The following is a 22,774-nucleotide window of genomic DNA, read 5'->3' on the forward strand; positions in this document are numbered from 1 at the left end:
GGTGCCCTTTTCCTCCACATCTATAGCATGCATTTTCTGCATTTGGTGCTTGCACCGCTTCATGCTTTTGTTCCTTCCTTTTCCACTGCTGGTGGTGAGGATGGTTCTTTGGTGCATTATTATTACCATGATTAAAGTTTCTTCCCCGACCACGGCCATGACTATGACTGGGGCCACGACCCCTTCCACGCTTAGCTTGGTGGAAGTTCGTCTCATTCACTTCAGGGAATGGACAAGAACCAGTAGGCCGGCTTTCATGGTTTTTCATTAATAGCCCATTATGTTGCTCGGCTACAAGAAGATGTGAGATAAGTTCAGAATTCTTTTTGAATCCCATCTCTCGATATTGCTGCTGTAGGAGCATATTCGAGGCATGAAATGTGGTGAAAGTTTTCTCCAACATATCATGATCAGTAATATTATCACCACATAATTTCAATTGGAAAATAATTTTGAACATAGCAGAATTACACTCACTTATCGATTTAAAATCTTGCAGTCTTAGATGAGTCCAATCATAACGTGCCTGTGGAAGAACGACCATCTTCAGGTGGTCATATCTATCTTTCAAATTATCCCACAGTATGACTGGATCTTTAATAGTGAGATATTCCATTTTCAGGCCCTCATCAAGGTGATGGCGTAGGAATATCATTGCTTTGGCACGGTCTTGGTTTGATGCCTGATTTCTATCGTTGATGGTGTCTGCCTGACCCATCGCATCAAGATGAATTTCAGCATCAAACACCCAAGACATGTAGGTTTTGCCCGATATATCCAGGGCTACAAATTCAAGTTTAGAGAGATTTGACATTATTTAGAAAAAGAAAGTTCGTGCCTCTGATACTTTCAAAGTATTTGCTCGAGATGGCAGAGTCTCGTGCTAATAACGTGTTATAAAATAAAGAGTATAAAGTAAAGACAAGTATGGAGAGAAACTGATATATTAATCAACTTCAAACTTAGGTCCATAATAAACTGAAATCTCTTCTATTTATAGAGGAAAGGAAGCTGCTACTGCAAGCTGCTACTATACGAAATATAGATAATCTTCAACTGGGGATAATGTTTATCCATAACGGAGTATCGAAAGAATAAGCTTATTGTACTCGGTATGGATAATCTTCTACCTGGGGTAATGTTTATCCATAACAGAGTATCGAAAGGATAAGCTTATTGTACCGGTATGGATAATCTTCTACCGGGGTAATGTTTATCCATAACGAAGTATCGAAAGGATAAGCTTATTATACTCGGTATGGATAATCTTCTACCGTGGGTAATGTTTATCCATAACCGAGTACCGAAGTGATAAACTTCTTCCGAAAGCTTATTTACAATAGATTACTAAATGGATAAACATATATACGGCGGAATCCCATATGAATAAGCTTATTTATGAAGCTTAATTACAACGAGTTCTAAATGAACATCCATAACATATAATATTTATAACAAAAGCCAAAAAAACCCATTTTTTCTTATCTGCGTTTCGATGGGTTCCTAACAGAAAAGTCAAAACGCCGTGCTTCTTCCAAATTCCAACCATGAACCCCAACACCCCCAGGACGACGTCGTTTTACTTCTTTGCAATTCAGAAATAAACCCTGAGAAATAGACGACGACTCTTACTTCACAAATTCTTCGCTGCTAGCAGAGACAAAGAGAAGTAGAAGAAATGGGAGAAGGAGGAGAAGATCCACAGAAACTGAAGAAAATAGCGGCGGCAGCATACGACTACGAGAACGATCCGAGATGGGCAGATTACTGGTCCAACATCCTCATTCCTCCTCACATGGCTTCTCGTTCCGACGTCGTCGACCACTTCAAGCGCAAGTTCTACCAAAAATACATCGTCAGTATTCTCTTTCTTTTTTGTTCTTCTAATTTACATGTACACTACTTTATATACATAGGTCCCCATTATTGTGTCGATTGATAATTTCAAAATAGAACGGAATGTATGTGGAGTATTTTTATAGCCCAACTCAGCTAATTTGGAATTGGGTCGAAGTTGATTAGTCATACTAATTGATTGATTGGTATATTTGATATTCAAAATCGTTGGACTTCAGATGCGGTTTAGTGGGAACTTTGTTTACTACTCCATATTTTATTTAATATCTATCAGTTGATTTATAAGTCCTAATTAATGTGTTAATCTCGGTTATTGTTGCTTACACTTTGTTGGAAGTCGAGTTCTTTTGTTTTGAATCTTTAGTTTTATAAGGCTCTTAGTTCTAAACTTTTTCTTAATTCAATGTCACAATAGGTTTTTTTTTTGGGTCTTGGGTTTTTTGCCGTCCTACTTTTAATTGCTTTTCGTCATTTCTAGTTTTTTCAAAAGTGTATAGCCGATTCCAAGTTGAGACCGAGTTGATTGGTTAAGTGTACTATGGATTGAATTATTTATATATTAGCATGTAAATCTCAGTTGCTCTGGTCAAAGTTCTGGGCTTTCTACTAAAAGATTCCAACAATTACATACTTAAGATGAGTTTTTTTTATCTTTTCGTCGAACTCCATTTAACTGTGAGTTGTAGCATTACTTTCTTTTTCCCTGTTCTTATTGCTGTGGTGCAGCATGAAATTTACTCAGGTTTATCTGATCTCATGGAACCTTTTTGTCTGAATGTTGTACTTTATTTTAATATACTATTCTTTTTTCAATTTAATTGTCGAATAGGTGTATCGGACTTCATTTTCGTTCCTATTGTTCAAGCTTAATCTCATCATATTCCCACTTTTATTTTACCCTTGAGTACATTGACTTCCCAAAATTGGGGCTTCTGGAAATTTAGCAGAGAACGTTGATTCTCATTTTTTTCCTCACTCTCAAGCTCCACACCCCCCCCCCCCCCCCCCCCCCCCGGTCCCGTTAGTTTTTCTGTGCCTTTAAGTGTTTTCTTTACTCATTCCTGAGGTATAGTACGGTCTTCACTTTCAGATAATATAACGGTTTAACTCTTTAGTTGTCTATCATCTGAGATTGTTGCTGGATGTATATTTATTTCACTTGATCTTTTGAGTACTTAACCCTCCATTTCCTAGATAACAGATGAAAACAGTGTGGAAATGCTCCTAGGTTCCTAACAATGTGGAATGATACCATTGAGAGATTTTTAATGCACAATAATAATAAAGTGGGGAATCAAGTTCAAGTTCTTGTAGCACTTCTGCTTTTTTGATGGACTCTTGTGCTTCGTTGTACTAAAAATACAATTTCAGATGTCCGAAGTGGGGCACGTCTTTACATTTTTATGCTGATCTTGAGATGTTGCTTTGGCACTTTGGTTTCGTTTGATAGTGTATCTTTGTCTTCAGGACCCTGGTCTAGTGGTTGAGCCAATGACTACCAGCAATTCATCCCAACCAGCACGACCATCACCCGCGCAACCTTCATCATCATCGTCGTCCACAACTTCTAATAACCAGCCAAGACAACGTAGCTCTGGTATGAATTTCTTGCTGAATTTTGAATAAATGGAGAAGTGCCCGGTCTTTTGGAGTACATCGTTACTTGAAATATATTTTTTTGTTTCTTCTAAATGCATTTTATATGTATTCTTATTAGGATCAGCTAGTAGAACTTCTGGGACGTCATCAACCCCAGCTTCAAATCCAACATCACTTCGATGGGACCGACATACTATACAGTTTTCAGTGAATGCTTGGGTACTGTATATTTGCACTAGAATATCAAGGTTTTTCGTGTATGGTAATCAAATGGTCAACTCATTATAAGCAAAAAGGGATAATATCGGGTATATATTGCAAGGATAGGACCTTCATTCCTTTAGAATAATACTGTCTCTTGATGCAGTGCACATGCCAACTTTTTGTAGTAGTGGATGCCTTCTCTATGAGTATGGGTGTGTATATGGAAAAATTCAATATAGAATTATTTCTTTTGCCTAGGCTCTTCTACAACCTTGATCTCAATTGATTTATCATTTGATACCTGTGGGTCAGGGGTGTAAATATGAAAAAGACAAGTAGAAAAATTGTGAGGAAAAGGTTGTTTTATCATCAATTAGAAATAACTCTTCATCATAGCCTTTCTTTGTTGAGGTTACCTGTATATAAAAATTAAGTTTATGGTTATTAGTTATTCTGGTGATTAGATCTATAGAAAGCTTGACTCAAGCACATGACTGTGTCAAGTTTTCTAAATAAGTACTTTAGCCTAGCTCCTTGGTCTTTTTAAATGTCAAGGTACATTCATTCTTTCTGATACTTAACCTCCCCCCACCCCCCACCCCCCAACCAAAAAAAAAAAGAGGTCCTTTGTGGTCTTCAGAAGGGTGGGGAAGCGTCGTCCGTTGCATAGGATGGATGTGTAGTTAAAATTGTTTGGCAAAGACCTCATTAACTTGTGGGTCAAAGTTTATGGAAACTCCTCTCGTCATTTTGCTTTTCTAAGGTTGTTTTTCTTCGAATCATTTCTTGTTTCCTGGTGTTTTCTCTTGCATCTTTGAACTTCAGTGCGAGACTTACAGGACTATATTTTGATTATCGTATTTGACACTCTTAAATTGGTCTAAATTCAAATTACTTAGTTCTTAAATTGCTTATGGTACTCTTTTCTGCAGGTTTTTGTCGTGGCAGTTCTCGCAGTATTTCCGCTTACACCTACGATTCTGTCAAACAGAGCATATCGATTGTCCTTCTTGGGAACTGCATGTTCTTCCTTATATTCATTATACTCATTATATGGGGTACAAGTTTTTTTTAATTTATTTTTTCAACTTCATACCTAAGATCAGTTTTTGTGCTTTGGAGTTTGGGCTATGCGGCTACTTCTAATAATCTAGTAACTTTTTGTAGAAGCCAAGGGCTTGGAATTTGCAAGCAGTGCAAGTTTGGTTGCAGTCAGTGATTGTGACAAAAGATTTCATCTACTTCATTTACTGCCTTACTTTTGTAACTTCCCATCTTTACCTGAAATGTAAGCTTGACTCCTGTCTGTTTTTCTTTTGCCACTGTTATTTTATTAATAAATATTAGCTGTGTAACTTCATTCAGTAATATATTCATGATCAATGATTTGCAGTTGCTTTGATTCCTGTTGCATGCCGAGCACTTGAACATGTCGCAAAATTCCTGCGACGTAACTTCAGCACATCTTCTTTGTACAGGTAAAAAGCTGTTTAATTGAGTTACCAAAGAAAGTTAAAGCTGTTTTTTAATCATTTGAAACCAGCAATTGGGAGAAAAGCAGTACAGGTATCCAACTAAATAACTAAATATAATTATAAAAACATTACAGTATCCTATTAAATAATTTAATGTAATTATACTGCAGGAATCCTTGATGTTCCATTTCCAAACGCTGTTGTGGTTTCATATTGCTTAGTGAAATATATCTGATATATTATGGATAAGATTAACATGTAGCTAACCTGCAATTGTGAGAGCTCAGAATGAAATCTTGTCTTGCAAGTTTATCATATATGTGAAGTTATGAAAGTTCTAGCCCTTATATGACCATTTTCCTTCATGTCAAAACATTGAAAACTTAGTACATTTTTATTCAGTGTAAATCTCTTGGTGAATGTTATTATTTGGTTCCCCCCACCCCACCATGGGCGAAGCCACGTTTAGCAAAGGGTGGTCAGTCGCAAAGGGTGGTCAACTGACCACCCTTCGCCGAAAAATTACACTGTGTATATAAGTAAAATATTAATTTTAGATATATAAAACCTATATTGAACACCCTTTGTCGGAATTTTTTTTCTACTTCTTTCAAGTTTGAACACCCTTGAAAACATTTCTGGCTTCGCCACTGCACCCCACAATATTGTTGAAGGTAGATTGGTTGTTTTGGAGTTTTTCCATGACTCTGAATTTGTTGACCGTTTACAGGAAGTACTTGGAAGAGGCTTGCGTGTGGGTCGAGTCAAACATAACTACTCTTAGCATACTGTCTTCACAGGCTGAGATTGGGCTGGGATTTCTTCTAGTTGTCTCTCTATTATCGTAAGAGTCTCAACCTTTTTTTTAATCCTGGCCTGTGCCAGTGCTTGTTATCTTCCTTGACATTCTCATTTTGGTTTCTATTGGCTTATAACTATTTATATTCATGAAAATTCAGGTGGCAGCGTAATATTATACAAACATTCATGTACTGGCAGGTTTGTCTTGTCCTGTCATTTCCATTTTTGTATCTTCAGCATCTTTTGCCATTTAGATGATTTATTTCTTTAGATATAAGCGAATGTGAGAAATTGTGAGATTATGTTGCTTCTTTCTTCTCTCAATATTGTTGTTCCAGCAAGCAATTCTTACTGGAATGGAAGAAATATATTTGACAAATAGCTGGATGCATGCAATGCATTGGGTTGGGCATGCACCTATTTATTACCCACCCATATCCAACCTAGCACACCTTTTGCCACCCCTACATACTATGACAACTTCATGAATCAGAGTTTAAACTTGATGAAGTGTTATGTGTTACTCTAGGCCGCTTCTATACCCACTTTTTGTTTTTATAATTGAGGAATCCCTGTAGACCAGTTGGCACATGGCTCAAAACCCATATGGATAATGGGCTTGCCTTCTATTCTTCTCTACTTAAATACCAAGCTTTCGCCATGGTAGGGTTTGAACTTCTGATGTGTGCCTAGCTCACAAATCATGTGTTGCGCTCTAGCTATTGAACCAAAGAAAGCCCTAGGGTCCTTGTTTCCCATTGTGTTGGGAGTACGACATATTAGTTCATTTTAATGACTATTATGCAACTCTTTGCAGCTATTGATGGTTGTGTACAACTCATTGCTTTGTTACAATGACTATAATGCAGACTCTTTGCAGCTACTGAAACCGTGATAAGTTTGTTATAATGACTATAATGTAATGCCTTGCAGCTATTGAAGCTTATGTATCATGCTCCTGCCACAGCTGGTTACCATCAGAGTGCGTGGGCTAAGATTGGGAGGCTTGTAAATCCTCTTGTTCAACGATATGCCCCGTTCATGAATACTCCTATTTCTACTATTCAGAGATGGTGGTTCAGGTAGAAGACTTGATATACAAGAGTTGTAGGGCAGAAAATACTTACTCTGGGATTTTACTTTGTCCTGAAGGATGAATATATAAACTAGAATTATCTAGTTTCTAATAATTGCTTTTGGGGGTACTTCCAAGTTTTCCATTATCACCCAGGGGGTGTGACCATACGTGATTTTCCTCTGCCCAACTCTCTTGTTTTCTTGAAGATCAGTGAAAAAACTGGTTTAATTGTAAAAGAACTGCAAGTAGTTTTTCTTGCCTTAATCTCGTCCATCGAAGTATGATTTACTTATAATGTAGGTTCTTTTTTACTATCAACTATTTACTTCAGTTTCTCTTGCATGTTCTTTTAACATCATTGACTATGAACGGCTATACTGTGTCATTTTTTCTATTTCGGACTTTTTTCACTTTTTGTTCGTGGCAAAAACTGTTTATATTCGATAGTCGAAAAAGTGTATAAAATTTGTATAATTTTTGTATATAACTTACAGAATATGTGTGTATATATATTTCGGTTAGGGGAATTGGGGCACTCCGAGAGTCATCAAGACTTTAGGTATTGTGAGTGTATTGAGGTGGAGGAGGTCGTGGGAGCAATGCGTAAGATGAGCCGGGGCGAAGCTACTGGACTAGACGAGATTCCAGTAGAATTTTGGAGGTATGTGGGTAGAACAAGCTTGGAGTGGTTGACTGAGGTGGAGTACGATGTTCCCACTGTACAAGAACAAAAGGGATATCCAGAATTGTAACAACTATAGGCGTATTAGTTACTAATTCATACCATGAAAGTTTGGGAGAGGGTGACGGAAGGGAGGGTAAGGAGGGTTGTGTCTATATCAAAAAACCAGTTTGGGTTCATGCCGGGTCATTCTACTACGGAAGCTATCTACCTTATCAGGAGGTTGGTGGAACAATACAGAGATAGGAAGAGAGATTTGCACATGGTATTTATTGATATAGAGAAAGCGTATCACAAGGTCCCTAGGGACGTTCTTTGGAGATGCCTGGAGGTGAAAGGTGTGCCGGTAGCTTATATTAGGGCGATAAAGGATTTGTATGATGGAGTTAAGCTCGGGTTAGGTCTGTGGGAGGTGACTCAGAGCCTTTTTCGGTGGTTATGGGTTACACCAAAGATCTACACTCAGCTCGTTCTTATTTGCTCTAGTGATGGACGCACTGACACACCATATTCAAGGGGAGGTGCCATGGTTTATGTTGTTCGATGATGATATAGTTCTGATTGATAAGACGAGAGACGGCGTTAATGAGACACTGGAGGTATGGAGGCAGGCCCTAGAGTCTAAAGCTTTCAAGTTGAGTAGGACCAAGACGGAATATTTGGAGTGTAAGTTCAGTGATGTGTTAGGGGAAGCGAATGTGGAGGTGACGCTTAACTCGCAAGTCATCCCTAAGAGAAAGAGTTTCAAGTACCTAGGGTCAATTATCCAGGGAGATGAGGAGATCGACGGGGATGTCACGCATGTATCGAGGTGGGGTGGATGAAATGGAGATTAGCGTCTGGAGTCCTATGTGACAAGAAGGTGCCACTGAAACTTAAAGGTAAGTTCTATAGAGCGGTGGTTAGACCGGCCATGTTGTATGGGGCTAAATGTTAGCCAGTCAAGAATTCTCATATCCGGAAGATGAAAGTAGCCTAAATGAGGATGTTGAGATGGATATGCGGGCACACTAGGCTAGATAAGACTAGGAATGAAGATATTTGGGAGAGGGTGGGCGTGGCTCCCATGGACGACAAGATGCGGGAAGCGAGGCTTAGATGGTTCGGGCACGTACAGAGGAGAAGCCTAGATGCCCTCGTTAGGAGGTGTGAACGGTTGGCTTTGACAGGTACAAGAAGAGGTAGAGGGCGGCCTAAGAAGTATTGGGGCGAGGTGATCAGGCAGGGCATGACGCAACTTCAGATTTTCGAGGTCATGGCCCTGGATAGGGAAGTGTGGAGGTCGAGCATTAGGGTTGTAGGTTAGAGGATAGTTGAGCGTTTTTCCTCGTTGTTCCAGCTAGTCTGATAGTGTTTTGTTTAGGATTGCTAGCGGTTTTTGTTCATCACACTATTTTATTTTCAATTTTTATTTTTTTCAATTTATTATTAGCATAACTATTGTCCTTCCACTTATTTGTTGTCTCTTAGGGTGCTGATACTATTTGTCTAGTTTCTGTTGTTACAGATATTTTGTCTCTGAGCCGAGACTCCCAGAAACAGCCTCTCTACCCCTCCGGGGTAGGGGTAAGGTCTGCGTACACTCTACCCTCCCCAGATCCCACTAGTGGGATTATTATTGGGTTGATGTTGTTGTTGTTATTATTTTGAGAGCGGCCATACACGGTCATTTTTTCCTATATCTATATTGTTCTATGCATGGTGAGCCCTTACACCTTTGACATATATAGAAACAAACTTACACAAATGTCTCAAATAAGTATCAACTTACCAACCTCTAGCCATTAGTCATAGACTTACCAAAACTAGCCAAGCACATATAAAAACTGAAAAACCAAATAAATAAGGTTCTTTCTCTCAAAGAATCACATGCAAAAATATGCTTCCTTATTTTTAAGCATGATTAGCAACATTAGATGCAAGACGGAAAGGAAATTTCATGGATGAGGTAGCAAATAAGATGATGAAATACAAAAAAATACAATATTCCAAAAACCTAAGCAAAAAAGCAACTCTTTCAATGGGTATGGTTGAAATTCATTGAAAACATATAGATAAGTCAATATACGAAATTTGGGAAAGATTGGAGGTGATTTGGACTAGTTTTGTATCAAAATTCGTAACTAAATCGAGTTCAAAAAATTCTTCTGCGACACATGTATCTCACACACATGTATACAGATATACATGTGATACACAATTGATACAAATATGATACATATGTGATACACAAATGATACACAGTGTGATACACATATCATTTTTTTTCATGTTTAGTTTTACTTCGAAATTCAATCCAAACCACCTCAAAACTTCACCAAATCATCCCAAAAATGAGATTCAAGCTCCTTAAGATGTACCCAATCTATTCTAATAACACCCACTCAAATAAAGCAAAAAATTTGACCTTTTTTTATATATAAATAGCTAATTAAATAATATTAGTAAGATTTGGCTAATATTAGTAATATTTTATGAATGGACCAATTTTTGTAATGAGGACATAGTTGGTAGTTTCCCTGTATAGAAAGCGCATTGCATTATAAATTTATTGTGTGAATCTTTGGATGAAACAAGTGTGGTCAACTTTGCCCACAGAATTGCACCGTTGGTCCCCTAAGGGATTGGTCATTAAATATTGTCACGATTTTCAACCTTTTTTATAAAATAAGGCTTCTTCACCAAGAATTTCATAATTTTTAATTGGAAAATTTAAATTCTTACTCTGTGAATGATCTTAATCGTCATTGATGGGATTCAACTTAAGAGTAATTTTAAACCATAGTCAAATGTGGATGTGTACTCATTCTTGTTGGAGCTTGGTTAGAGGCAAAGGCAAATATGAGATAAATTTGTTTACTACAGGGGTATGAATGAACTTAAGGTATAAACGAGGGTAAAATTTAACAATTTCGGATAGTGTAGAGGCAAACTTAAATATTTTCCGATGAAACAATACGCGTTTTCAATTTGTTTGTGCAAATGGGAAACTTAGTGGGCGTTTGGACATAAGAATTGTAAAATTCTAAACTAGGGGAGAATTAAGTGAAGATGGTATTTAAAATTAAGAGTTGCGTTTGGACATGAATATGATATTGAGTTGTTTTTGAAGTTTTGTGAGTGATTTGAGTGAAAATTTTGAAAAACAGCTATTTGGAGTTTTTTAAGTTTTTGAAAAATTCCAAAATGAATCTTCAAATGAAAATTAGAAATTTTATGAACAAACGTTAATTTCGGAAAAAAAGTAAATTTTTTTGAAAAAACAAAAAAAATTTCTTATGTCCAAACGGGCTCTTAAACTAGCTAGCCAAATGACCAGATGTCGAGGGTAAAAGAATTGTGGAGGAATTTTAGAGAAGTAGAGTATACCGATTTTTTTGTAGGTGGTGTTCATGTTCGTCAGTACGCTAATGGGAAGGGATCCAATATGGCTCGTTGTGGTTCGAATTGTTTCCTTAGGATAATAAGACATGATAGTTAACAATAGGGGTAGGAGGAGGTTTTGCAACTATTAAAAGGGCAGCCCGGTGCACTAAGCTCCTACTATGTGCAGGATCCGGGGAAGGGCTGGACCACAAAGGCATATCGCACGCACCCTTACCCTGCATTTCTGCAAGAGGCTGTTTCCACGGCTCGAACCCGTGACTTCCTGGTCACATAGCAGCAATTTTACCAGTTACATCAAGGCTCCCCTTCAGGTTTTGCAACTATTATTAACCAAATATAAAAGCAATTAGTATGTGAGTAATTAATTAGTAAATCGTAGTTCTCCGTAAAAATAGCACGGGCTAGCCAGTTTTCGGACTGGTCATTGAAAAATAGTCAGCGTTTGCAAAGTCATTGAAAAATAGCCACTATTTTGTTGCAATACGGAAAGTTCCAGCATAATATACTAGAGATTGGAGCACCTGTGCATGAACTTCCAGCATATTATACTGGACCGGTATATTATACTGGAACTCCAGTATAATATACTGGACTTCTTGAATAATATACCGGAACTCTAGTATAATATACTGGAATTCCAGTATATTATGCTGGAATATTTTCCTGATTTTGAATAGTGTTTTCGTTTAGATTTATTTTTTATATGAAAGTGGCTAAATTTCGATTACTTTTGAAACTGTGATATTTTCAATATCCACTTGTAAATCTGGCTATTTTTGAATTTCTCCCCGCCAAAAGATCACAATTCAACATAACGGGCCACAACTCAAATTTTTTTTTAATAAAGTAGCAATACCTCGAATTACTATTTTGTTCTATCATGATGGAACAGACTTTTTCTCAGGAATATTTATCATGAAACAAAAATAGCAACATGTTTTTGAATATAAAGGCACCAAACAATTGTCTTAGACCTCTTTACTCGATCAAACTATCATCCAGATAACTAAGCAAAGTGACACAAAACGAAAGATAACATAAATTGTTGTATTTGCTACAAGATTATTGGTTCTTACACCAAAGCAATAAAAATTTAATCAAAGAGGAAAATTAGTAAGACATTAATAAAATATATAACACAATTTTATGTAAAATACACGCGGTTGTTTTCGTACATACACCAAATGCAAATAAATTTGCACTATTTTCCACTTCATATTTCGACATACATTGATGACCCATATAAATCAATAAATACTCTTGAAAAAAACAAATTAATATAAACCATAGCGGTTAATTAACCGCTCTGCCATGTTTGAAGAATGAAGTTTTTGGGGTCTGTGATTCTAATCCATTCTATTGAAATTGCATTTGGTCACCCTTGACTTGTACAGTGTGCATGTTCACTTGTGCGTATAATATTCATGTCTCCACGAATTGAAGTTGCAGTTGCTTTGGTCTTGTCCCTGCTTTTACTATCAGCATCTGTTGTGTCCTTTGCATATTCCCAAACATTTTCAGGTTTGTTTAAATTATGTGCGTTAGTTTGTTGACCAACTTCATGCCTATTGGCCACGGGTTCGATCATGGAAGCAGCAAGCGTCTGCATCACATCCCTTGGGGTGCGACCCTTCCCCGGACCCTGCGTGAACGCATGATGTTTTATGCACCGGGCTGCCCCTTTTTATTGACCAACTTCATGCCCCAATGGTATAAAATTGATGTGTTTTTCTCCTACTTTTATATGTAATTTGTTCATGAATACATCTTCAATACCAACTTATGTAAATTAAAATTGGTTCTTTAATATATACCTGCTTACAGGATTTCTTTGAATCTGTTTATCTTCCTGATCCTGGACAGTAAGCTTATGCTGGGATTTTTACTTTGTTTTCTGTCCTTTTTGTCATGTTGAATTTTAGCCTCATTTTCCACTTTGTAATCTTAGATGCAATAAACATAGTTGGCAAAGAATGCTTGAAATTGTTCAACCTCTTAAAGTCTTTTGAATTTTTACATTTGTTTTGTTTAGGTCAAGAATCTTTCAAGAAAGCTGCATATCGGCTCAGCAAGCCGCTGATCAGTGATGATGGGAAGGTTTATGTGTGTTCAGAAAAGAATTTTTTTGCCTTTGAAAGCAATGGTTCCATCACGTGGACGTTATCTCTCAATTACAAATGCAGCCCTAATATAGCTCCAGTTCTAGGGGAATCAAGAAAGGTAAGATTTTAGGCTTAATCACTTCAGTTAAGTTTACCTTAAATGCTGCATGGGATTTACTTCTAAAACTGACTTCTTTTGTTCACGAAAAATTTCTTGCTATTCAAAAATGGTAAATTTGTGAGCATTTATATCTGTGGTTCTAGCTCCATATACCTCTACTTTCATATTTTTATCAGAAACTCTACTTTTCGGTAGCTTCTCTATAGACTTCCAGGAAAAATCTCATATCAGAATTTTTTATAGGAACATGAGAAGAGAAGCCATAGCCCGTAATAACATTCATATGATCTTAACAAGCTAGGTCCTTGATAAAATGGTGGACGACTCTGGAATCTGTTATCTCGGATAGCCTACACGAACAAGTGGATACTTTTTATAGGCTCAGTCTACGTCAATCAGAATGAACATGAAAGAGATAGGAGTGTACTAGAAACTGGAAAGTAAAAGCTAATAGATGATTGAGAACTAGATAGAGAATTCTGTTATTGCAGAAGCTAAGATTTACAGGGAAGTATAAGAAAAAATTCTATAGTCGGTAGTCCTAAGAAACTAAACGAAGATTTTATATGATTTGGCATGAATATTTTTTGAGTGAGTTGGTGATTACAACTAGTCCTAATGTTATTCTCAAAATGAATTAGTGAATATAATAGTGAATATATAAAATGCTTTTATGGGGCGAGAATGAATCGTGTGACTTTTTAGTTTGCTGAGGCTTTTTGCGTTCACCTGTAATAGGTTTCCTATCAAAAATGTTGAAGTTTGAAATTCTGAAAGGTATAATTATTCTGATCTAACCTTTAACTGTGTGTTTCTTCCTTCCGGGGACAAGGCAAAGAGTGAAATTCATGCCTGTAAGTTTCAACGTTCCTGCAATTGTGGAATTGTTAACATAAGAGTTGTCAATGTTTATCTGACAATGTGGAAATCACAAGCCAGCTTCTTAATGTTGTGGACTCATTAGTTTGTCACTGTTCTAATGCTGCTCTTTCAAATGTAACGAACTTTGCCCATATTTAAATAGGCTAATTTTCTTTATAAGGCAGTTTTAATGAGATTTTCTTGGTAACCGTATGTCAAATTTCTCATTTAGTGTTTTAGTACAAGTTCTAAATCCTGCAAAACTTATACCAAAAGGGGCAGCCTTAGTCCCTATCAAGTTTGATATAAGATCTTGACATCTTGTTTCATCTATTAATTGGTATTATTTCTTGTAGTATTTTGTTTGGTTATAATTTTGCTAGCTACTTTTGGTAGATATATGTGGTTGCAGAAGACAGAGTGCTGAAGATCAACCCTTTGAATTTTGGAAGTTCTGAAACAGCTGTAGAATTGTTCTTTGGTACAGAATCTGAAAGACCGGGGGAGATTATTGGCCTTACAGTAAGTATGTCCAGTTCCTGTGTACTTATCAATGTCAAAAACAGGGGTCTCTTTTCTTACCGGTTGCATGGAAAGCTGCATTGGAGTGCTGGCCCAGTGCTTTATCAACGTGGATATCGTCAAGGTTGTAGGAAAAACATCACAGAATGTTATTTTTCCTCGGCTCCTGTGTTCGATCACTGTGAAGCTAGTATATATGTAAGCTTTTGTGTTCCTAACTTCAGTATATTGCTACCTGAACTTATCTAGATTTTGGATTTCCACTATTTGTATGGTATTACTGTTTTCATGTGTGCATGAAGTGAGTACTTTCATTAGTAACAGAAAAAAGGTGCACCCGCTGATGCATTTCCTAATTATTCCATATCGGAAAAATCTCTCTAACTTTACAAGGTAGAGGTAAGGTGTGTGTACACACTATCCTCCCAGACCCCACTTGTGGGATTACACTAGGTTTTGTTGTTGTTGTTGTATTCCATATGAGGCAGGTATTTTCTCTGCTTACACAATAGAGTTCTGTGCTCTTTAAACTTGTCCTTTGCATAAAGCTTTTTCTTGCATATACTTAATATATACCAATTCAACTGTTCTTTCTCCAACTGCAGATCTCTAATAATCAAGGAGAAATTTATGCTCTGTCAACTCGTAGTCCACATTTCAAATGGATCCAAGATTTCAGTTCATTCGGCAATACACTGACAATGACATCCGGCAATAATGGTCTGTTGTATGTTACTGTAGCACCTAAAGCTCTGGTGCTAGCAGTTGATGTTTCCAGGGGAAGCATTTTGTGGCAGACAAGTACTGGACCGCTAAGTACAGCAGATTATGCCCCCGCCGTTGATTCTAATGGTAGTATTTTTCGTTACCTTTTGATGCTCAGAACTTACTTACAATTAAGTAACTTATTTATAAGTTGGCTGACTCTTAAATAAATTTATCTGACATGAACTTGTTATTGTATCGGCCCTTCCAGCTTATTCATTTTTCTTTTCAAATTCAATTCCAGGTTGGATATCTATTGGTTCATTGGACGGTTACCTATATTCATTTTCACCAGAAGGAGTTCTCAGGAAATTCCCTAAAGTTCTCAACATGGATTCTGTAATCCAAGTTAGTCCTGTTCTTGATTGCTCAGGATATGCAATCTATGTTTCTCAGACAGAGATTGAAGGAAAGATTACTCGGATAATTGGAGATTACACTTACATCTCTGCAACGAAACCAATGGGCGTTATCTTCGCACTGATTAGTCCAGCTACTGGGACCATATTTTGGTCTGAACAATATCCTGGTAACTACCCCGCTCTTTTCCCTAGGCCCGAAAGCTGTTTGGCCGTGCCAACAACATCAGTAGTTTAATCACTTATCTGCAGCACCCTAACCTCCATTATTTACTATTGCATCAGGCCAATTCTCCACGGAATTTTTGAGAAGTGACCTGCAACATTTTCTTCTGGATGAAAGCGTCCTCCTTGGTTTTTTTGCAGCTTCGAGTGAGTATCTTCACAATTATGGATGCGCTGTATTTACATTGAATACATGAATGTCTCAACAGGACTCGAATATTTGATATCGATGAATGAAACAAGCTTCCATTTCTTTTGCATTTGAAGAGGGTGATGCAGTCATCAAGAAGGACTGGAGCAGTACTTCAATTTTAGTAGTTCAAGCAAACAAACTGAGCTTTTCTTTCTTGAATTTAGCCTTTTCTTCTATACAGTTCATAAAATCTCACTTCCGGAATAAGTGTAGAATCTAAAGAGATTTTCACTCTGCAACTCATTTATGCTTAATGTATATCTAATAGAGATGGATTACTGCTGCAGGTATTGGGAATCCACTGCCATGCCGAAGCGCACGTAAATATCCTATACCTTTAATAATTTTCTCTTATATTGCTGCTAGACAATATCATATATCACGGTAAGTTCCTAGCATCCTCTTGCTTCAGTTGATTCGTTGTTCTTTTGCATCAGGTCAGAAGTTTGCATTAAGCTGCTCACAGATTAAGCCTAAGAATTTCAGCATCTACACAGGTAACATCTTACATATTTTTGTAGTGGTGTTGCTAACCAATCAAGTTTCCAACTAATTAACTTCTTTTTCTTCAGGTAATAAGAAGACAATTTTGCTGTTTCTGATCTTGGAATCTATCATATTGGTGGTACTAGCAGTACTAGTAAGATTTTGCTGCATGTTTTGGAAGAAAAAGAAGCTTCAAAATCAAGATCTTGGGAAATTCTTAGATAAAAGAGTAAGCTAAGATGCATTCCTACTCTCTTTTCACCTTTTTGACTTTCTCTTGTATGAAAAATGGTATTTAAGCCGGAAGAGACATTTTACGGGATTCAGCTCCCTCTCGAGTATTTCTTCGGATTTGCATGAACTAGCGGACCGATCACTAAGTGGGGATGCTCCCTCCAGCATGAGCGAACCCTTTCCAACAAGATCTTTCAGTACTCTATTCAATTTGTTTCTATCCTTTCTTTTTAGGTTAAAGATACATATTTACCTCTACTTTACGAAGTATCTTAATTTTACTCTTCGTTATGCCATTCTTACTCTTGCCATCAGCAAATGGTTTTGTATTTGACCTTGAGTTTAGTGGAGCTCGGCTCCACTCTAAAGTTACCTACGTCTGATACACTTCATGTTGGAGTTCCATTAGGGTCAAGGACAAATACGAGACATTTGCTAATGCAAGGATATGAATGGACACAAAGTATATAACGGAGAGTAAAATTTAAGATGCTTCATATGGTAGAAAGGTATTTTTGACTCTTTTCCATTTCTTTTACTCCGTTACTCCGTGTTCTACCAAAACAGTGAAACCTGAGCTCATCTTTTCTCTTTTTGGTCCATGTTTCAGCGATCTCTTCGACTTCAAAAGAAAGCTTTTGACAGATCAATCACAGAGCTTCAACAAAAGGCTGCTGAGGAAGCAATAGCCAATGAGGTGTTGGAAAAGTTAGGCAATCTAGTTAAGGAAAGAGAAGGCATACAGAGGAAGCTCTCAACATCATACAGTTTGGGAAGGGACCAAACTGGTTCTCATTCAACATCCCTCCTTCCACTGTCCGATAGGAAAATAAGGAGCTTTTCATTTCAAGGCGCGAAGAAAGAGAGTGTTACTTTGTTTCATACAGTTAGTGATACTTCTTCTGAAACTAGCTGGAGTGAGAGGGAGCACTCCGACATGCATATATCTGAAGATGAAGAGGAAACGGACGATGCAAAGTCACCTACAGAAATATTTAGTTCTAGCGATAATGAGATTTACAAGGAAGAATTTCATGCTAGTCCATCTTGCTTAGCTTCCAGTTCGAAAGTGTTTATGAATACATCATTCGTGGAGCAACCGGTTGATGAAATAGAGGAAATGAAGCCGATTGATCAAAAGGACTCCATCGATCATCCCCTGCAGAACCGCAGCATAAGCATAAGGAAGAGGAATTCATATTCAAGTAGCTAGGTATTGCATATGTGTGTAGTTCTCTAACGGTGCCTTTGTCCAAATTCAATCCACGACTGACCTTGAACGGGCCAAAATGCTTGCTGTTTGATCGATCGATTATACTTTTGGTTAACTGGGTACGCTTCGATAGCAGCATAAGCACGTAAAGAAAAAAGTAGCTACCTCGGGAAAGGGATGAGAGTAGCCTTTTCTCTCTGCATTCCCTTTTCCTTTCACTTTGTTTATGAAGGAATGAAAGAGGGGTGTAAAAGTAGCTTAGCAGAAAACTTTGTTAGTGTCATCACCAAGTTTATGTAGTATATGGTCCAGTCAGCTGCTAGTATATGCATATAGTTGAATCATACCAAGTTGGAAACTCACCGTTACTTATGCATGTATTTTGTACTTCTGAAATTCTGGATTTATCTCCTATTCAGCGCCTCGAAGGTTGAATCTATTTAGTGGCACATGCAGTATTTTACATAAGCATTATCAGTACACTGTCACAATTCGACTTGTAAAATATGTCAATAGCCGATGGTAGAATCTATTCGGCGCATTGTATATATATGATATTTTTTCAGAAAAATATATTTACGCTCACATATTTACGCTCGCATATTTACCCGTTTCTATGCACGTTAACCCATTTTCGGGTCCACTGTTGGGATTGAAGGTTGGTGAATGGGAAATGGAGGGAAAAAATGTGAAGGGAAAGTAAGTTCCCTTATGATTTGGAAAGAGCAATTGTCCCACATTGGTGGTGGAAAGAAAAAGGAATTTGCTTATATTAAGAAAGCACTTCTCTTGGTGTTAAATGGGTTGGAAAGAAGGTAAGCCTCGCGCCGTCGTCGTCACTCGGCTTGGCTTTACCCGGTCCATTTTAAATTTTTTTCCGGAATATTTTAAATGCTCCCGCTTGTTCCAACACCCATGGCTATAAATTCGCCTTGATCCCAGAATTTTTCCTTACGAAATTTTCTGAACTTCTTCTTTTTCTGCACAAATAAATTCCAATGTGATTTACAGCCATTAAGTAGTTCGCAGTTCACCAGTATTTTAGGTACTGATACTCTAGTGAGTTAAATCGTTCCATCCTGGGAGGATAATATTCCAACACCTCGGGTACTTAAGGGGAATAATTTCCTTAAGGACACACTGTGCATTCAGTGGGCTCGATTTCATTTCGAAATTATTTTCAGATTCTGTTGATTATTTCGAGATTCTCCTTTACTTTTGATTTTCTGTTATAGAAAATTTACTGTTTCATAATATTGTAGTTAATACAGATTGATAACAATCTTAAGGAAATAGTATATAAAAACTTCGGTTTTTGTTTATTAAACGTACTGTTACATTACTTTTTACTATTTTATTTTCTGCCATTAACTGAAATGTTCTGTTGTTGACAGTGAGAAATGACAATTGAAAATGAAAATTCTTCTGCGACTGTTGCGGCAAAGACAATAGCCTCGTCAAGCCTAACTGTTGTACCACCGACAGAAAAATCGAGAAAATATTCTGGGGCCAACTTCAAAGGATGGCAGCAAAGGGTGTTCTTTTGGCTTACCACACTTGGTATGCATAAATTCACCAGTGAAGACCCTCCAGTGTCTGCCGTCGACATGCCAGACAATGAAAAATTTATGATTGTTGAGGCGTGGAAACATGCAGATTTTCTGTGCAAAGGCTACATCCTAAGTTCTTTGGAGGATGATTTGTACAATGTGTACAGTGCTATGAATATTTCGAAAGAATTGTGGGATGCACTTGAGAAGAAGTACAAGACTGAAGATGCGTGCTTGAAAAATTTTGTGGTTGTCAAGTTTCTTGACTATAAAATGATAGATAGCAAAATTATTGGAACCCAACTAAAGGTATGGTAGTGAATGAAGCATTTTCTAGTGGTTGCAATGATTGAAAGTTGCCTACTTCGTGGAGAGATTTCAAAAATTATCTAAAGCACAACGCAAAGAAATGAAGTTGGAATATCTTGTGATTCGTCTCAAGATTGAGGAAGATAACAAAACGGCCGAGAAGAAGTCACGTGGAAATTCAACAATTATGGGAGCAAATATTATTAAAGAGGCTGCTCCGAAAAGTAAGAATAAGAACAGGTCTTCTAGACAGACTAACGAGCAGAACAAGAAAAAAATTCAAAGGCAACTGCTATAATTGTGGAAAAGCTGGTCACAAAGCTCCTGACTGTCGTCTCCCGAAAAAGGACAAGAAAAAGGGACATGCCAACATAGTGGAGAAGAATGATGACATTGATGATCTTGGTGCAATGCTTTCGGAACGTAACTTAGTTGGAAATTCGAAGGAGCGGTGGATTGACTCTGGAGCCACTCGATATGTTTGTGTTGTCAAAGAAGCTACTGTTGGTGCCGAAGAAGAGCTTTCCAAGGGAAATACTGCAACAGGCAAGATTGAGGGTTATGAGAAGATATTCCTGAAGATGACTTCCGGCAAGGTGTTAACGCTCAACAACGTTCTTCATGTTCCTACTATTAGGAAAAATTTAGTTTCAATTTCTCTACTTGTTAAGAACGGATTCAAATGTGTATTTGTACCTAACAAAGTTATTGTCGCGCCCCGTTTTCTCCTCTTTTCAGCAAAGTCAGGGTTTCGACATTCTTTGGGGACAACTCATTTCCTTTTTGGGAAAGGGGTATAGAAATTGAAGAGTCGCCACCTAACGGATTTAAGGTGCGTTAGGGCACCTATTGCAAATAACTCATATAAACCAATTTGCATTACCAGAGATTGGGTAAGGGCTCGAAATTACCTTGAGGGGAAGGTTTTAGGCACCCCTCGAGGTCCACAATGGTGGGTCCCGGCCAAACTTGTTTTGTGAATTAATCATGAAGCAAATAAAGCAGTTTAAGCACACATATGGATTAAACAAGAATAAGGGAGGTCCTAGGTTTATTAGCTTATAGGATCACATCTGTGCAATACCCGGTAAACTTTCCTCAATGAGAGGTGTTACGCGTAGCATTAGCGCACAGGTCATCATATCCTTTACTACCCAATTGCCCTCCCCTTAGTAGTTATATAGGCGATTCTAATTAAACGTACTCTATGCGTGCATTACCCGTCCCTTCCTTATGGCCCTGGAGGTGTTTAGGACCTCTAATTAAGGCAGTTCTAGACTCTCCTAAAGTGCTTAAAAGGAGAAAACTAAGCGACAAGCAAAAACAAATAGGACATTCACATAAAGGGACAATTAAAGGCTCACTTTTGCCTCCTCACACAAGCAGATAATAGCACGTCTCAAACAGCAAGATTTCAGATATTTCAAAGGATCCTAGAGCAGGATATCTAGGTGAGCATGACAAACAGAATATATGCAGCATCGTGTTAAAGAGAGGCAATAAAGACCTAATCAGTTTTCCTACTAATTTTAGGGCTTGCTGAATCTGGGCAATTCACAAATAATTAAACAAAGCACAGTTTTACAATTTGCAAGATTTTAATTATCCTACAAGCTTGCCTAGGCGTGGATCTGAGATGTCCTATTACATGATATCTAGTCGTAATCAGAGTCTTAATAGGCGAACAAAATTTAAACAGGCATATTTTATTCGCTATGTCCTACAAACATGCTGTCTAAGTGCTGAACATTATAGGATTGATTTTATACGCATTTATCTTTATAAACATGATATCTAGGTGTTGGTACTATTTTTTAAAACCTATTCTTATAGACATGGTAGTTACTGATTTTATACGATATGGGCATGGTATTTAGGTGAATGCAATAAAAACCTAATGCAATGGTTTCTAATGCACATAAGACAATGAACGTGATTACTAGGCAGGATTAGTAGAAACTTAGTGACAGAATTTCTAAGTGGACATGATTATGCAGAACTTTTAGAAAGAAGAAGTTTTAGAAACAAATGATGCACCTATAAACATATTCTCTAGTGCACAAAACAACCTATAAGCATGGTTTCTAATGCAAGTAGACAAGCATCATAATCCTAAGAGCATGATTTCTAATGCAAGAGAATAGTCATAATAATCTTAAGAGCATGATTTCTACCCGATTTACCCACAAAAATATATAAAAATCCCTCCCTTTTACTAATATCCCCAATATTTGTTTACAAAAATTATTATTACAGACCATAAATGAATTACAGAAATAAATGATACTATACTATAGGGAGCCTGGATAGGCCCAAAGTAAACCTGGAAAAAACCAGGCCTTCAAACAGTCCCAAGTACCATATCTCATAGTGTCCAAGAGAGGGTATCCTGGTGTGTAAAAGTTTCCAAGGGTCTTAGGGACCCCGGGCAATGCTCACACCAAGATCCTTTAAAGAGAAGTAATTTTTGTGCAGTGTGGAAGGGCCAGCCCCATCGTGCCAGAGTTTGGAGGCATCTCATGGATTCCTAGGCAGTACACACACTGGAGGGGCAAGAATCCTAAGTATTCTAAGAGTAGGAGTGAGAGTGCTTGACAGAGTAGGAATAACTTTAGGAAAACAATATGGAAGTAAAACAGTTCAGAAGGGAGAATAGTTTGAAAGTGAAAACATTTAGGAGTGAAAATAGTTTAGAGGCGAAAACATTAGGAGTAAAAATAGTTTAGAAACATTCTAAGAAAAGGTTCAGCC

At 37.5% G+C, this 22,774-nt stretch overlaps 2 protein-coding genes across 2 annotated transcripts; both read left to right on the forward strand.

Moving 5' to 3' along the window:
• The first annotated feature begins 1,494 nt into the window (after positions 1-1,494).
• Positions 1,495-7,353, forward strand: LOC109238370 (transmembrane protein 33 homolog). Its single transcript, XM_019404803.1, has 9 exons — positions 1,495-1,855; positions 3,325-3,454; positions 3,575-3,675; positions 4,593-4,718; positions 4,828-4,948; positions 5,054-5,138; positions 5,866-5,979; positions 6,095-6,134; positions 6,870-7,353. Exons 1-9 carry the CDS (start codon positions 1,679-1,681, stop codon positions 7,020-7,022), a joined length of 1,047 nt encoding a protein of 348 aa, XP_019260348.1. The 5' UTR covers positions 1,495-1,678; the 3' UTR covers positions 7,023-7,353.
• A 260-nt stretch (positions 7,354-7,613) lies between these two features.
• Positions 7,614-18,544, forward strand: LOC109238353 (protein GAMETE EXPRESSED 3). The gene is made up of 13 exons (XM_019404788.1): positions 7,614-7,762; positions 7,916-8,097; positions 8,183-8,295; positions 12,478-12,604; positions 13,116-13,303; positions 14,564-14,887; positions 15,295-15,541; positions 15,699-15,983; positions 16,099-16,214; positions 16,500-16,551; positions 16,669-16,728; positions 16,804-16,946; positions 17,562-18,544. Exons 1-13 carry the CDS (start codon positions 7,614-7,616, stop codon positions 18,162-18,164), a joined length of 2,589 nt encoding a protein of 862 aa, XP_019260333.1. The 3' UTR covers positions 18,165-18,544.
• The last annotated feature ends 4,230 nt before the right edge of the window (positions 18,545-22,774 follow it).

This window comes from Nicotiana attenuata, unplaced genomic scaffold (assembly GCF_001879085.1).
Source record: "Nicotiana attenuata strain UT unplaced genomic scaffold, NIATTr2, whole genome shotgun sequence".
In the NCBI taxonomy this organism is placed as follows: Eukaryota; Viridiplantae; Streptophyta; class Magnoliopsida; order Solanales; family Solanaceae; genus Nicotiana; species Nicotiana attenuata.

Excerpts from the sequence above, each read along its gene's own strand:
- LOC109238370 (XM_019404803.1), top strand. The coding sequence starts at position 1,679 with ATGGGAGAAGGAGGAGAAGATCCACAGAAACTGAAGAAAATAGCGGCG. Across the intron at positions 5,980-6,094 it reads CTAGTTGTCTCTCTATTATC|GTGGCAGCGTAATATTATAC; the intron begins GTAAGAGTCTCA and ends ATGAAAATTCAG. Across the intron at positions 6,135-6,869 it reads AAACATTCATGTACTGGCAG|CTATTGAAGCTTATGTATCA; the intron begins GTTTGTCTTGTC and ends AATGCCTTGCAG.
- LOC109238353 (XM_019404788.1), top strand. The coding sequence starts at position 7,614 with ATGCGTAAGATGAGCCGGGGCGAAGCTACTGGACTAGACGAGATTCCA. Across the intron at positions 12,605-13,115 it reads ATATTCCCAAACATTTTCAG|GTCAAGAATCTTTCAAGAAA; the intron begins GTTTGTTTAAAT and ends TGTTTTGTTTAG. Across the intron at positions 15,984-16,098 it reads TTGGTCTGAACAATATCCTG|GCCAATTCTCCACGGAATTT; the intron begins GTAACTACCCCG and ends CTATTGCATCAG.